The 16,789-nt window shown below is 40.9% G+C and overlaps 1 protein-coding gene across 1 annotated transcript in view; it reads left to right on the top strand.

The window, feature by feature from the left end:
• Window positions 1-16,789, top strand: part of NRAP (nebulin related anchoring protein) — a 58,683-nt gene that overhangs the window by 21,944 nt on the left and 19,950 nt on the right. Inside the window, exons 16-28 of the mRNA XM_081912025.1 lie at window positions 39-143; window positions 323-430; window positions 1,655-1,756; window positions 3,149-3,346; window positions 4,080-4,184; window positions 5,731-5,829; window positions 7,292-7,396; window positions 8,145-8,252; window positions 11,117-11,428; window positions 12,503-12,607; window positions 13,890-13,988; window positions 15,140-15,244; window positions 16,393-16,500. Of these exons, the coding sequence (XP_081768151.1) occupies window positions 39-143; window positions 323-430; window positions 1,655-1,756; window positions 3,149-3,346; window positions 4,080-4,184; window positions 5,731-5,829; window positions 7,292-7,396; window positions 8,145-8,252; window positions 11,117-11,428; window positions 12,503-12,607; window positions 13,890-13,988; window positions 15,140-15,244; window positions 16,393-16,500 (1,659 nt within the window). The remainder of the gene's footprint in view (window positions 1-38; window positions 144-322; window positions 431-1,654; window positions 1,757-3,148; window positions 3,347-4,079; window positions 4,185-5,730; window positions 5,830-7,291; window positions 7,397-8,144; window positions 8,253-11,116; window positions 11,429-12,502; window positions 12,608-13,889; window positions 13,989-15,139; window positions 15,245-16,392; window positions 16,501-16,789) is intronic.

Below are 16,789 nucleotides of genomic sequence, written 5' to 3'. Positions count from 1 at the left end.
ATTGCATTTGACATGTTGAATATGCTTTCGATTGGCAGCTGAACTACCGAGCCCAGTATGAGAAAACCAAAACACAATATACTTTGCCACAGGATGTCCCACAGTTAGTCAAGGCCAAAGCCAATGCGGAATTATACAGTGAGGTAAGAGAACCTACAAATATACATTTGCATAATATACCCAAAGATGTGATTTTCATTAGAAGCATAAGTCACATGCTACGCTAGCTGATTTTATAGTTTGTTGAGCGAATTGCCTGCTAGTTTTTTTTTGCCTGTCTTTATTCACATTAATGACTTACTACTGTATTTCCTTCCCTCAGATTAAGTATAAAGAAGGCTGGCAGAAAAGCAGGGGCCACGGCTTTGAAATGAATTTGGATTCCATGTCTTTGCTCGCTGCCAAAGCTTCAAGGGATCTTGCCAGTGATGTAGGTTATACGTATTTATCTGGGGCATATTACTAAGAGACGTCTGCAATAATATAGAGAAATGAAAACATGTTGAGTTGGGGCTTTAAGATGGAAAATTCCTTAAGAAATAATCTGTCACAAACTCTGATAAACTAACGGAGAAATGTAATAACATTCTAGTTATCTGACTTACCTTAGTGTCTGAAAGTGGCTCTTTAAATTGCCTAAAACCTAAAATAAATAATTATAAAGTGAATATATTTCCAGATATTTCGACCTCCTGCTTGAAATATCTTAATGGGCCAGTGATGCTTTCATCCTTTAGGACCAAAGAATGGGTGGCATCCATTGCTGCAAGAGCAGACTTTCAATCACCCAATGGAATTTCCCCTTCCTCATCTCAGCCTTGCCTCCCTAATCTGCTCTGGATAGTTGCTCAGGCCTGCTGAGCAGATTTGGAGTGTGCAGGTGGCTGCAAGGAGGAGAAGAGGGAAGGGAAAGTACTGTTGCATGAGAAGAAATGTGTTGTCCTTGAGGAGGGACACATATGTAAGTCACCCATTTTCTTTTCCTCCATTTTACAATATTTTCAGTGTCATTCTGTACAGTCGTTCCTTGGTTGTCATACTCGTCGTACTCGGACGTTTTGGCTCCCAAACGCTTCAAATCCAGAAAAGAGTGTTCTCGTTTGCGAACATTTTTTGGAAGCCAAATGTCCAGCGCAGCTTCCAATTGAGTGCAGGAAGCTCCTGCAGCCAATCGGAAGCCGTGCCTTGGTTTTCGAACCATTCTGGGAGTCGAACGGACCTTCTGGAACGGATTAAGTTTGACAACCAAGGTACCACTGTAGTCAGCTTTATTTATTTCACTTAGATTTACTTTTAAGACTATATTTTTTAGATATTGTTACTACCTATATATCCATACAAGATTAACTTATCTTCCCTTGCAATTATTTGAAGAATCTAACATTTCCCAGCGTAATCTCTCAATTTCTTCCCACATTAGTTTAGTTGTTCCTTTTGAGCCCCCCCTTTTTTGTTATAGTTTAAAATGCAACAGAAAGTGTACTACTACTTGGCAGACAAACTGGATGAGATTGGAGCAGTTGGCTTTCTGTTTTTGTCAGTAGAAAATTTAAGGGGAAGAGGTTCTTCTTTAAAGAGCACTGTTAAAAGAAAGATACAGTTTGGCTGGCATTTATCTGCCTTTTGAGCAAAATGTTGCCTATTTACTCCACAGATTAAATACAAAGAAGAATATGAGAAAACGAAAGGAAAAGCAATGGCAACCAAAGATTCAAGACTTATTCACTCTTTACAAGTAGCCAAAATGAGCAGTGAGGTAAATGGCTTCCCATTACTATTTTAAATTTTGTTTTTAATGATGAAACTCCTACTCTCATTATTACCTTGGGATTTATATATCCTTTACTGCACATAGTAAAAAAACAACAACTCTACCTGTTGTATCTGGTAAGAGGGTGGTTTTACAAAACTCATGGTTATGTGAGCAGAAGCATGCCACAGACTCATTAAAAACTCCCCTTCCAGGCCCTTCTAGTTCTCCCCCTTCCTTTCCCGACCATCTGCACCATCGCTTGCCATGGTTATTGCCAATAAAGAACTCAAAAAGAAAAATGAGTCCTTCAATGCCTCAAAGCTGTTACAGTTTATTGTTGTAACAGAAAATAATAAACATACTCTTAAAAATGGTTCACCTTAATCAGGGTTTGCAAAACCAACCATGGTTAGCACCAACAGAGATGTCATGTTGCACCGTGGTTAACAGTCGTGAATAGATTCGCACAGATGAGTGGAGAGGGAGAAAGTGCATGCGGTCACTTTGCACTCCTAATCTCTTGTGCATGTTCAGAAAATTGATAATGTTGGTTCTGCACCAGGCCCTAGTTCCAAGAAATACTGCATTGAAATCTTTGTTAAAAATAAACAAGGCTTGCAGTTCTGTGCCTATGCACTTTACTGTAAACCCCATTGAAATCAGAGGGATTTACATCTGCGACTATATACATAAAACCCTAATGTAAAGTAAACACTGACACATTTGTGTGTGTGGAAATAAAACATAAAACATTTCACACGCTATATACATGATGATAATGAATGATAAATGTCTGTTAAGTGATGCTGAGAAACAGTGAATCGCTACAGGTATCTGAAAGAAGCATTCACAACCAGGGCATAAAGGTTGGATCAGAACTTCAGTCTTTTCAATCAGGGAAGCATGAATCTGTATACAGCAATTATATTCTAAAGAGTAAAACTGTTGGATATATAGTAGGTAAAGATAAAGGGACCCCTGACCATTAGGTCCAGTCGTGACCGACTCTGGGGTTGCAGCTTTATTGGCCAAGGGAGCCGACGTACAGCTTCCGGGTCATGTGGCCAGCATGACTAAGCCACTTCTGGTGAACCACAGCAGCACATAGAAATGCCGTTTACCTTCCCGCTGGAGCGATACCTATTTATCTACTTGCACTTTGACGTGCCTTCGAACTGCTAGGTTGGCAGGAGCAGGGACTGAGCAACGGGAGCTTACCCCGTCGCGGTGATTCTAACTGCTGACCTTCTGATCAGCAAGTTCTAGGCTCTGTGGTTTAACCCACAGCGCCACCCGCATCCCATATATAGTAGAGATGGTTGCTATTATTCTCCTGCTGTTTTCACCTATACTCTTTTTGTAAAATGTTGAATGCAATATTTTGATATTCCCTAGATTGCATATAAAAAAGAATCTGAGAAGAATAAAGCTCATTTCCACTTACCAATGGACATGATAAACTTGGAACATGCCAAGAAGGCCCAGACTCTGGCTAGTGACCTTGACTATAGGAAGAAATTTCATGAATATACGGTGGTTCCAGAAGACCTAAAGACAAAGTGGGCCAAAAAAGCCTATGGACTACAGAGTGAGGTAGGAGCAAAAGTCGAAAGCTGATGATGGCAGTGGTGTTACCAGAATTTATGGGACTGCATGGGTAGCCAATGTGGTGCCTTCCAGATGTTGCTGCTAGCCCCAGCCAGCATGACCACTGGGCAGGGATGAAGGAAATTGTAGTCCAAGAACATCTGGAGGGCAACTTGTTAGCTACTATTGTTTCCAAGTAGCTCAACTCTTTGTCATTACAAGCCAGATATTATATTAAAGCAATCCATGGGTCTCATATGCAGATAACTCAAGTGTCAAATTCAATCCAATTTAAATTTTGTCCAATAGAAGATATTAACTTTTAGTGGAAAGACTTTGCAGGAAGACAGCTTTAAGCCGAGTTCTAATGCTTGCCATCAGTATTTGTGTAGAAGAGAATTTGTAGGTAATACCAAAGACTATAAATTAAAGACTTATCACCTATGGCTGGCAAATTCATGTCTTTTTGTGATACAACTAAATCTACCTACTTGCTGTAGGAACCAACTACTAGTGGCCGAGGTCCATTTGCCCCCCCCCCAATAATATATTTGTGGGGGCTGGGATCCCCAAAGTAGATGGGTATTGCCATTCAAATGAAGTGCATTCATTGCGTCTTGTGGTCGATTATATGGGACAGGGCTTACCTGGCCCCTCCTAATATTTTATTCAAGTTGTTAGCCCTGCTGCCTGCCTACCTAATTAGTCTGTGGAATAATGAGCTTTCTTTTGTCTTCAGCTTCAGTACAAGACAGACCTTACATGGATGAAGGGAGTTGGGTGGATAGCGGATGGGAGTCTCAATATTGAGCAAGCAAAGAAAGCAGGAGAACTTATTAGTGAGGTATGTCTCTTGATTTTCCTGTTAAGTATAATAAAGTCTGGCAGGACCTTCCTGGAAGATGGAAGCAGACTGAAATATTTTGAAACTATGGCACTGTATTATAATTGGATGGAGAACTCTCATACATGCCTGCTGGGTTGAGTTTGGCTTCTTCAGTCACAAGTTCTGCTAACTTATCAAAGAAAAACAGAAATTAAAAGAAAGAAAATTAGAAGATATGTAAGAGTGAAAAGAAGGAATAGGAGCTAGTTTGGCTTATTTAAAGTTGCCAGTGATTATACTCTGATACTGTAGTTCCTTGACATCAGGCTATGCAGGTATTCTGAAGTAGAGGCAGGAAGAAACAGCTGTGCTCAGATCTAATATCTTGCAAGGAAGCAAATTGACATCTACTGCTGGAGTTTGCCATATAAATACTTATTGTCAAAAATGTTGAACCCAGCCATGATCAGGTGACACAATTCTTCATTTCTGAACTGTATAAAAGGTATATCAGTTGAAAACTAACACGTACCTTGGATGCTTCTATTTCCAGCCAAGGACTTGGCATTTTGTTATTCTTTGTATGACATCATATAGAGCGGAACATAATTTTTGAAAACAACTCGTTCCTAATATGCCTCACTCTCTCCCACATCTTGAATGTGGAATAATGAGCATCTCTTTGAAATCTTTATGCACTTTAATGAAAATAAATCAATCTCAGTCTTATTTTCAGCTGGGAACATCACAGGGCAAGAGTGGGTGTGTTTGCTCTGAGACGGGGTCTTTCCCTGCAGAAATGCCAAGTTGAGACGTGCATGTAACACATACCCTGGAGTTGGTTGTGTGTTTGATTGATGAATTGTTAGTACAAGAGAATCACATGAAGTATGCAAAAGAATGTGCCTCTTCTTTATCAACAGACATTACTGTGAAAAGGCTGTCTTTTTCTTCCTCTTACGGTGTTTTTGACAGCAACAAATTCGGGCCTCATTCAGAAATAACATGGTTTCTGTTATGTTGAGCATTTGCCACAGATGTTGAAAAGCAATGCAGATTGTGAACTTTTCAGGGCTGCATTTTTCATGGCTTTGCTCCCAGCAGTGCAGCAGGAGCCCACGAGGAGCAAAGCAGTGATGATTTGATTTCTGCCCTGTGTACTATTGTACTGTTTGTTGAACTGTAAACCATAGTTAGGCTTGGCTCTAGTTGAAAGCAACTTGTGAAGTAGGCATGTGTGTGTGGACAAAAAAAGAACCTGGTTCATGTTGAAAACAAATAACTAAAATGATCCATTGGGGTGGGGTGGGGAGAACAATTAATCAGTGTAAAATGATAGCATAAAAGTTGGGAAACAGAATGGATATTCCACTTTATGTACTCCACCACTGTGTTATCTGAGTAACCTTGCCTCTATTTCTGAGTTGGTTTTAACATGAAAAGATTGTGGTGTTGTTGCTAGTGCTGGGAGTAAGTGGAAGGCATAACTTGTCAATTTTTTTACCTTTGAGAAATGTGGTAATGTTATCTATACCATCTTTTTTAAAAAATGCATTTCAATTAGAAAAAGTACAGACAGAAGGCTGATGCTCTAAAGTTCACAAGTGTGGCAGACAGTTCCCAGATCAAACATGCGAAGAAAAGCCAGGAACTGCAGAGTGATGTGAGTCTCCTACTTTACCTTCTCTCCACACAGATTCTTTATCATTAAAACGGGTAATTCTTGGGGACAGGCACCACCACTGAAAAAGCAATAGGATCCAGCCACAGAAATTTGTCATTGCTTTACATAGTTTTGAGGTGTACTTCTAAGATTTTTTTGAACTCCCTGTACTTCTGCAGGTAGAAAACCTTTAAACCCAAAGGGTTATCAAGAGGCGTGCTGACCAGGTTTCAGATACTATGGTGATAAAGGCCATGTACCTAACTAGAGAGAAAAAGACTAAATTGGATCTTTTAGAACATCTGCATGGACCTCTGTGGCTGTTCTTCCTCAGTGAGGCTATTCTTTCTGTCATTAAAAATACACTGCCTGTCTTGCGTGGTACCTGGATTAGATTGTCTGCACATGGCTTCATTTTAAAATATTTCCCATTGCTTAGACTTTATTTAATAATTATTATTAATAATAATTATAATCCAGTTTCATTCCCCTTAGACCAATGTTTTGCCTTTACATAATAAGGGAAATCAGTGTTTTATTTAGTGCAGAAGTGGAGAATCTGTGGTCCTCCAGATGTTGCTGTACTACAAGTCCCCTTCATCCCTTATCATTGGCTGGTGCTGATGTGAGTTGTAGTCCAGCAACTTCTGGAGCACCACAGGCTCCGCACCACTGTTTGATCAGTATTGCTTTCACCAATACAGGTTAGCAATGTAGTGTAGCTGTATAATACAGTTTATAATCCAGTAGCTAGCACAAGTGAGGCCACGGAGCAAGGGTGGGGAATCATTGGCCCTCCAAGGACTACAACTCCCACCCTTTCTGACCATTGGTTACTATGGACTCCAACATCATCTGGAGGGCTGAGTGTTCGCTATCCCTGTCTTGGTGTTTGGGGAAATGGCAGAAGTAGGCCGCCATCCCTTCTTAATGTTCTGAACAAGATAATTTAAGTCTGTGTACACACTATTCGTTTAAAGCGCATTTGAAACACGTTCTTTCTCTTAAATAATTATGTGCACTGTAGTTTATCTCTCACAGAGTTAACAGTTCCCAGCAACCCTCAACAAACTGCAGTGCCCGTGTGTGTGTGTGTGTGTGTGGACTGTGCTTCAAATGTGCTTTAAAGGCACAACCCTCAATTTAAGCGAAACTATTGTCTAGTGAGGGTTTCAGACTGAGGTAAAAGATACAGTCAGATAGCCAGTCATTTCACAAGTGTTTTAGCACTCGTGCTCTTTCATCTTTCTTTTCATTTTATTCTTTGATATCAACCATAATTGTTCAGTCTAAAACATAAATTGATTTTGAGGCAACTTAAAAAAAAACATCATTGACGGTACAAACTATACACTAACTGGATGTAAGCATCCAGGAAGTTTACCTTTGAAAATTGTTACAGATTGTTTCTTAAATCAAATATGCCCAGCACTGATATTGTTTGGTCTGCCTTTGTAAACAGGTTGCATACAGGTCAGGAAAAGAGGGTTTTCTTCATAATTACACCATCAGCAAAGATGAGCCCCTCTTCATACAAGCCAGAAGAAATGCAGCAAATATCAGTGAGGTATGGATGGATGGGAATCCTCTGCTTTCATGCTATTGAAATACTTATTCTGTGGCTAATGATTGATGCTTTCTCAAGAGTGGTTCAATGCATATATACTATAAATGTATGGTTGTTGGGTTGTTGTTTTTTACCACTTTAACTTTCTTTGATTCCCACCAATAATTTTGGGAATTACAGTTTAATAAGAGTGTTGAGAATGCAAGCCACTGCCAGATAACTACAGTTTCCAGGGGGCCTTAGGAGAAGAAATAACCATTGGGCTTGTTTTGCTCTGTGTTATAGTAGTTATGCCCTTAAACTGCTCTTTTAGCCCTTTAACATAAGCAATACAGTGGTACCTCAGGTTACAGATGCTTCAGGTTACTGACTCCGCTAACCCAGAAATAGTACCTCGGGTTAAGAACTTTGCTTCAGGATGAGAACATAAATCACGTGGCGGCGGCGGGAGGCCCCATTAGCTAAAGTGGTACCTCAGGTTAAGAACAGTTTCAGGTTAAGAACGGACCTCCAGAACGAATTAAGTTCTTAACCCAAGGTACCACTGTATTGGTATGCTAATGGAGGTACTCCTAAATTTAAGCAGTAGGCGACATGCAGGTTAGAATAAGAACAATTTAATCCAGTGTGTTTTTAATACCTCGTGAAGCCACAGGTTTCTGGTACCATTTGAAACTTTGGGTGTTACTGTTATGGCAATGGTGCATAGTAACAAAAATAATAATTGCGGCATTAAAAATCCTTTTAGAAACTGTACAAAAGTAGTTGGGAGAGCCAGAAGGAGAAGGGATTTGAACTTCATCTTGATGCCATACCATTCCTGACAGCCAAAGCAAAGAGGGACCTGGCAAGTGATGTGAGTACCGATTCAAGTTGAACACACAAGATGGGATTCAGTGTCACCCTAAGGCAGTCATTCCATCTGTGTAAGCATTGGAGTGATCTCTCCTCTCCTCCACTTGTGTGCTGTCCTGGGGGGGGGGTTCTCTCTACCCTCCTGAGCAGATCTGGGGATGGTGCAGGGGGAAGAGGAGGCTAGTCCTGTTACACTGGCTTCTTCTTGTGCAGCATGGGTTCCTCACCCCTACATTACCTGAGCTCCAAATCACAGTACAGAGGGCTGACCAAAACAAATAAACGCCAACCGAAATGACCTTGCTGTGTGTTCGAGATGTTGCTGTTGTTCATGTTATTTATATTAATTTGATTCATATCTCACCCAGAAGGAGATATCTCACCCTGAAAGAGCCCAGGGCACAGAAAATTATAAAGCAAATAAACACAAAAGATCTCAGAACAGTTACAAACATTATCTCAGTGAGCGATTCTCATGGTTGTCAGGGGCAGTGTCTGTTGGTCAGAGTAAATGGGGATGCTTTTAATTGTTTTCCTGGAAAACCCACAAAATTTCCTGGGCATCCCACAGAGAAATGCTACTGAAAAGACCCTGTCTTGTGTCTCTGCCAGCTGTGTAGACCTCAGCGGCGGCACCACCAACAAAGCTTCACTTGCTGAGATTGTTTATATCAGATATATATAATATCTTTTAAGTACTTGGATCCCATGTCATTTACAGCTTTTTATGCTAGTCCTACCACCTCGAATTTGGCTAGTAGCTCACTGGCAACCAGTACAGCAGTACAATGGTCTCATCTGGCTGCCCCACTTACTAGCCCAACATCCTGCAAGAAGTAGTATTTAGTCTCTCACATTATCAGATATTGACACTCAATCCCTCAAAACACAGGATAGTCAGATGGAATGCTCTGTAAAAAATGTATTGCGTGTCGAGGTCCCCAGGTCCACCCCAATAACTCACACATCACACAGAATTTTTGTTTAAGGTTTTTGGCATAATTTTGGCCACAACTTTATTAAAATACAAATTTGTGAGTGATTGCTTAGGCATTGGTTGCGACTATCTGCCCCCACCATGGGGGACAGACTGACATTCCGCACGATGCGAAAGTCAGAATGGGGGAATACACTTGGGGGTTACACTGAGCAGGGAACCTGCCCTCACCCCAAATGCAACCAGGAGCTCATTGCTATGGCCCGAGCCCCCTTGACAGAGTGGACAAGCAATAGTTAGCCCTCAATTCCTTTAACGGAATCCCTTGCAGCAGCAGCATTAGAGGGGCAGGCACAGCCAATCCATGCCCCTCAACCAACCAAACCATAAACCAATGCCTAACCGCAACCTTACAAGTTGTGACGATTTGCTACGCAGTAGGCAAAAACCAAATGGCCCCAGCCAATCAGCCAGATGGACAAAATTCCTACCAGGCCCCCGCTCCAAAGCAGACGACCCCATGACAGGCATAGCAAGGTCAAAGCGAACAACCCTATTCTAGGGAGGGAGGGACGGGCAATCCGCTGCACGGGCGAAAAGAGGAAGCCCTAGCCTCGTGCAAGGAGTTTTAGCATTTCTGGCTTTCAATCAATAAATGGCAACATTAATTTCTTCCCAACAACAAGGGAAGCCCCAATCGCATCAGTGGCCAACGATCAGTTAGCCCGCCCCCAACTTTGGAGTGTCCTGGTGGCCCCCACCGCAACACGTGCTCTCCATGAAGGAGAACACGCTTTGCGCAAGAAAACTAAGCTATTGAATTACCATCAAACACAATTCTGTGAAAAATTTCAGAACTAAAGTCTTAGGACAGGCTTCCTCAACCTCAGCCCTCCAGGTGTTTTGAGACTACAGTTCCCAACATCCCTGACCACTGGTCCTGCTAGCTAGGGACCATGGGAGTTGTAGGCCAAAAAACATCTGGAGGGCCGAGTTTGAGGAAGCCTGTCTTAGGATCTGATTCCCAAGCCTCTGAGTTTAGATATTACCTGAGCTCCGTATCTCTTCACTGACCTTTACCTGAAACAATACATTTTATTTAGCTTGTGCTAGTGCTCAAAAGCACAACTTGACCTTTTGAGCTACAGCTTCCCAGTACCACTCCAAGATGCTATGACTTCTGCAGAAAAAATAATAATAATACAAAAAACGCTGAAAATGTGCTGCCCTTTCATGGCATGCAAAAGCTGCTCCTCTAGGCATCTACCTCACTTTCCCTAATGGTAGGACCGGATCTGTCTCCTCAAGCTAAATAACTGACAACCCAAATAACAAAGGAACTATACATGTTCCTTTGCCAAGTGTGTTGTTCTTTTGGGCTACTGGTTCTGTCAAGAAGGTGCAGCACTCTCTAATGATGCAATACTATGCATTTTTACTTGGAAGCGAATCTCAGTGTATTCAGTGAGAAATGTGTTTAGGACCTTAGACTGTGGTTCTAAACAAATTGACTAGGGTGAATAAGCCCTGCTGAACACAGTAGGACTTAGGTGCATAGGACTGTGCTAATAATGACAAGCAGTAAATGAAAAAGATGCTCCTTTTGGAAACATTAAAAAAGAGCATGCAAGCATCCTCATTTTGTGCACTTCAACCACATATAAAAGTTAGTCCTTATTACTTGCTTTCTGCTTTTCGTTGAGCGGGAAAAGTATGCTTTTGATGTACGGATGTGTTGTACTTAGACATACTAAGCGTGCTTGTCAGTAGTTTTGCAGGAGGCCAAAGTGCCTTTTCTGAAGTAGCCTATTAAACCGGTTTATTGAAATGTTGCGTTTACTTCAACCCGATGCTGTTGCTTACAATGGCTTTGAGCTTATTACCTTTCTTTGTACCTATGATCCATTCCCTCCCCCCACTTTTAACAGGTAAAATACAAGGAGAGTTATGAGAAGACGAGAGGAAAGTTGATTGGGGTGAAAGGTGTGAACGAAGACTCGCAGATGGCTCACTCGCTTCATATGTCGAAGATGCAGAGTGACCTGGAATATAAAAGGGCGTTTGAGAATGTAAAGACCCAGTATAATGTGTCCATGGATATGGTAAATATTGTCCATGCCAAGAAAGCTCAGGATTTGGCCACTGATAGGGGATACAAGACAATTCTTCATCGCTATACTGCCTTGCCTACAGATATGAAGGTGGAATGGGCAAAGCGGGCATATGACTTGCAGAGTGATGTAAGTTACACATTGTCTATTTTTTAATTATTTATTTTTATTTTTATTATTCAAGAATTATATATCACTGGTAGTGCAGAACACAGGGAGGCCAGTAGTAGATGGGAACCAGCAGTTGACTGAGACAGAGCCAATGACAGGTGGAGCCAACTAATTGTGGGTTGGCTCCCATCTCCCTCCCTACTGAGTTCTGCAAGGCCAAAGGAGGAAGGTGACAGCCAGAGCTACCTTCTTGCCTTGTTGTTGTAAGGAGGCAGGCAGATGGGGGCTGGTTAAGGGAAGGCTGAGGTTGGTGGGGTATTGCCCTGTTTGCTTTGAGGAACCATCCTCCACTGCATTTATCCTCCAACCCAGCAGTTTGTATAATGTTATGCTAGACCAGGAAATGAAGGAGCCCTGGATGTTATGAAGCTACTGCAGCTTTTCACACTTCTGGTATAAAGGAATGTTATGCTTCTCCCCTATATTTAGTCATATAGGTGCAATATAAAGGTAAACCACAAACACACACCTATGGAGATGCCTGTTCCCCCCACCGCCAGGCATTATGCCACAAGTTTGATAAGTGGTTACATGTTGTCACACATCGCAAGTTCTGGCAAATGTCTACCATCCACCCTAGGGCTGCAATCATGTCTGCGCTTACATGGGAATAGTCTCATTGGACCAAGCGGGACTTACTTACAAGTAAACATGCACAGGATAGAGTGGAATATCTGATGAGAAATCTTCCGGAACATTCCTGCACTGTTTTAGTACTCAATATCCCTGCAGTGTTGATTTAACCACAAACCATTAGCAAGCTCTAACAGGAGGGTTTTTTAATATAAAAAAATAAAGCTTTTGAAAACCCTTTTCTTTTAAATCTTATAGCAGAAATGTTTGCTGTTGGTGATATCACCATCTCTTTTCTTAACCCCCCCCTCCCATTTCTACCCACAACTGCAAAGAAGTGGATAAAACAAAAGCAGTCACTAATTTGGCTCAGCTGGTGTTCTGATGTGTGAATTCTTTAGGTGGCATTTTAAATGTGCGAGCAGCAACAATGGGGCATTTTTCTTTTCCTTTTGTCAGAACCGATACAGAGCAGATTTGAACTGGATGAAAGGCGTTGGATGGATCGCCACTGGGTCATTAAATGTGAAGCAAGCTAAGAAGGCAGGAGAACTCATTAGTGAGGTGAGATTTCATGACAGCACATAACAAAACTTGCTGCATAATGCGTGCAAAATGTCTGTATAAAATTAAAATAATTTCCACTCAAAGGGGGAAAAGAAAAAGGCATCCCACATGAAAGCCCTCAAAACCAGGAATAGGACTCATAATTAGAGGGAAGCCAGATACCAAACACAAAACAGTAGGAGTCCATATAGCCTTTGCAAAAACAAAGTAGGTGACAAATGATATCATGAATAATAATGACAATCAAACAATGCTCAATTGCTACCCCACTAGCTTAGGTTTTTTAATGAAGTGAATCAAGAAAAAGCCATATAAGGTGTACTTATAGGCACAGAGAACCTACTTTTAACCAGGTCTCTCTCTCTCTCTCTCTCTCTCTCTCTCTCTCTCTCTCTCTCTCACACACACACACACACACACACACACACACACACACTTCCAACAAAGAGCAACAATGCATCTTGGTGATGATTTTGAACACAATTAAACTGACCATCCACAGTTAGAACCTCTGAGATTCTAAAGGGTACCATCACTGACAATTATATTAATTATGCTAAGAAGGCCTTTATGCACACTCAGATTGAATACAGAGAGGTGAAGGTGGTACAATAAGAAGTATATAAATGTCTCAGTCTGAACATAGGTCTTGTAGGAAGTTTATAGTGCTTTAGCCATGGTGGCGCAAAAGAAATGAAAGTGTATGTTCAAAATGCATATGCCACAGATAGGAATCAGAGCCTCTGTCATACCCACTTGAGTTCAACTCTCTGAAAATATTGTTCGTTACTGGCTTCACTTTCCCATGAAAGCATGCCCCCTGCATCTTCCCTTCATGTAGCGCTTCTTTTACAAGGACATTGCATTTTCAACACCTGAATGACAGCTCCTGGGAAATATTGCTGTTTTGCCTCCTATTGTTGAATTATTTTGCCTCCAGAAGACCCTGTTAATACAAAATGCTGTTTTGTGTTTCAGGCCATTTGAAAAAGATTTTCCAGTCATGGGACCTTGGGTATTTTAGTAGGCGTAGATCATCTTGAAATATTTTCCTTAAATTTAAGTGAGATTTCTTTTAAGGATTAATAGGTAAAGGTTATTGTTAAATGGAAACAAATATTAATCTGGAAGTTCCTAGGAGATGAAGCTAAGGAAAGAGGAATAATAATTATGTTCACAAATTCACTCTAATCTCAAGCAACCTATGATTTTTTTTCCTTTCAAATAGCATGAAAGAGCAGCACAAAATTCACAGCTTTGATCTTTTTCTGCTCAACAGACGAAGTACCGTCAGCATCCATATGCTTTGAAGTTTACCAGTATTAAAGACACTCCTGAGATGATCCAGGCTAGAATTAGTTATAACCAGGCTGTGGATGTAAGTTATAATGTATATACATTATGATTATAAGAGTGGTATCCTCTTTGAACGACCTCATTGAAACACAGGCTTTCTTTTTCACTCCCTGTCACTGAGATCATTCCTAGGAACCAAGAAATTTGTGTTCTAATCAGATGAACCTTACAAAGGCCACTTTTAATCAGAATGGAAACCTTCCATTCTCCACAGAGCCCAGTGGAAACCCTTGTATAGAACATTTAACATAAATGAACATTTGTACAGATGCATTTTCAACTGTATTTTGAGTGATAAAATTTTATATCCATGAATTAGAATATTTGCAATCTGTAATTGGACCAGTGCCGTAATGTTTTCTTTTGGGAGGTTCCAAATTTAAACCAAAAAATCTGAATGAATAATATTCTCAAACTGGGTATTGAAAAATTCATTCCAGCAGTCAAGTTCACACTCATTCAAGTCAATGAGAATGGGATCCAAGAAGTTCCCTTGCACTAATGGACAGACTTTTGATTCATCAGAGCTATTGGCTAATGAAGGGGTGGTGATATCTATGGATTCCCCCATGTGGCCTCTCATTCCACCTTCCATCCTGTTCTAGAGGGTTCACCAACTATCTGAAGGCATTTTTCAGGGGAAATTGGGTTCTGAATGGGGAAGGGGACTCTACCAACATCTTCTCTATTCCTCTTCCAATAGTCATTTGGTGGGTACCACTGCTGGATCAAAAGCCTTTCTGTGAGTGCAAGGGCACCAAGTGGATTCCACCCTGTGAAAATGTGTGGTTGCTTCATAGAGAATTATTCCCATGTGGTCATAGGCACGGCCATGCCTGAGGACAATTGCATGTTGGGAAATGCCTTATCTTGTAGTATTAAACACCACTACTGTGTTACTTATTTTATTTAATATGGGCGGGGTATAAATAAATTATTATTATTATATTATTATTATTATTATTATTATTATTATTATTATTATTATTATTGGTATGGGGCTCTTCTAAGATCAAAGTGCTCAGACAGCTTCATTCGGGAGAGCTGATCCTTCAAATAATTTTAGTAATTGTAGTAAGAATTGTTTTACACAATATAACTTTTTAGCGGTCTGTGTGAACCACTGTGGCATATGTAGCAAGCGTCATATACGGTATTTTTTGTATTTTGCAGAGGATATATAAGGAACACGGAGAGAATGTCAAACATCATTACACCCAAACGGCAGAACTTCCTGAGATCTTTCAAGCTAAACAAAATGCTGTGAATATCAGTGAGGTGAGATTTCATTTTGTGCCGTGTCTTGCGGTGACACTTTCAATAGCATGTTGTTCTGGGAGACTTCTTTACACTCATCATAGCTGGAATTGATAACAATGCATTTAGATTTCTACATCCTGAGGGTGATCATGTTAAGACTATCTCAGCCTGCATGCAATGACTGTCATTGAAGCATTATCCCATGCCCACATGCCTTAGTTTCCTCCTTTACTTTTAGGAAAGGCAGCACAGGATTGTGTTATAGGTTCTGTGACTTGGTCTAAAAAGACTTGCTAGGAAGATGCAGAAGAGCTCAGGAACTAGGGCTGAGGTGAAAACTGCTGAAAAAAGAATTTTGTCAATCTTCATGTGAGTCAGAGAATAAATGCTGGTCCCTAAATGGGGTGGGGTATAGTGTAAAAAATTGCTGACAGGTTCATAGGGAGAGGGATTACTTCATTTTCTTTATATGCAGCAGCAGTGACTGGCCACCATTTTCTATGTCAGGATGCTTCTGGTACAGCATCAGTCTGGGCCATTGTGGGGAGGGAAATGGCAGCTGACACAAACATTTGTGCTCCCATATGAACACTGGCAATTACCATTTTCGTTAGTGTCTGGCTGCCATTCTCCCCCCCACCCCCAAGATGCCTTGGAGCAGTACTGCATCTGAAGTATTTTGTTTAAGAAAACATCCATATTATTGCCACTGCCTCTGGTGGTAGCAGCGAAATGAAGCACAAAAGAAAAAGCAACCACCACTGCTGAAGGCAAGTGCTCTCTGAAAATATGGCCTCCCAGTGTTGCTGCCTGCAGATGGAGTCATGAAATCATAACTCGGTGGGTTGTATCCCTGATTTTTCCATTTAAACTTACTGGATTAAATCCAGACCACAACATAGTTGGACTTGGGTTCCCATAGAAACCAGTAGAGCTTAAGGCATTTGCCCTATTGATTTCATTGTAACCTTAGTTCAAATAACTGGGGCTGGATCCAGCACACTGTCAACAGTGAAGTGCAGCATTGGAAGAGAGCTGTGACCCAAGATGAGCCTAAAGGTATATTTGCCAAAACTAGGAACAAGGGAATTAATGCAGGTTTCTTTCTCAATGCATATGATTGGGGAGAGAGCTTCAAACTGTTCCCATTTACTGTCTTAAAACAGATTTGCTACAAGGAATCCTGGAAGAAAATGCAAGATGGGGGTTATAAACTGAAACTGGATGCCATTCCTTTCCAGACAGCAAAGGCTTCCACTGAGATTATAAGTGATGTAAGTTGATTTAATAGCAATATTGACTGGTACAAAATGGGAGATCTTAGCTGATAAAATTCTCCAGGGGGCAATTGGCATGGACAGTGGGAAGGCAGAAAGAAAGCCTGTGATTTATGTTTGAAGAGAAAATACAACCAGCTCTTGATGAACTCTACAAATTGTGTGACTGGACTAAAAAAGCAGACATAATTCAGTGTTAAGTAAGTGTATCCTGATGTATGTTAGGTACATAATGATAAATTTGTGTTTTCCTGAGTTTAATACTTACTTGAAATATTTCTTTACC

Source organism: Podarcis melisellensis (assembly GCF_964234715.1).
Source record: "Podarcis melisellensis genome assembly, chromosome: 5".
NCBI classification, from domain to species: Eukaryota; Metazoa; Chordata; class Lepidosauria; order Squamata; family Lacertidae; genus Podarcis; species Podarcis melisellensis.
The sequence above is the reverse complement of the archived record's forward strand: the minus strand, read 5'-3'. Positions and strand labels throughout refer to the sequence as shown.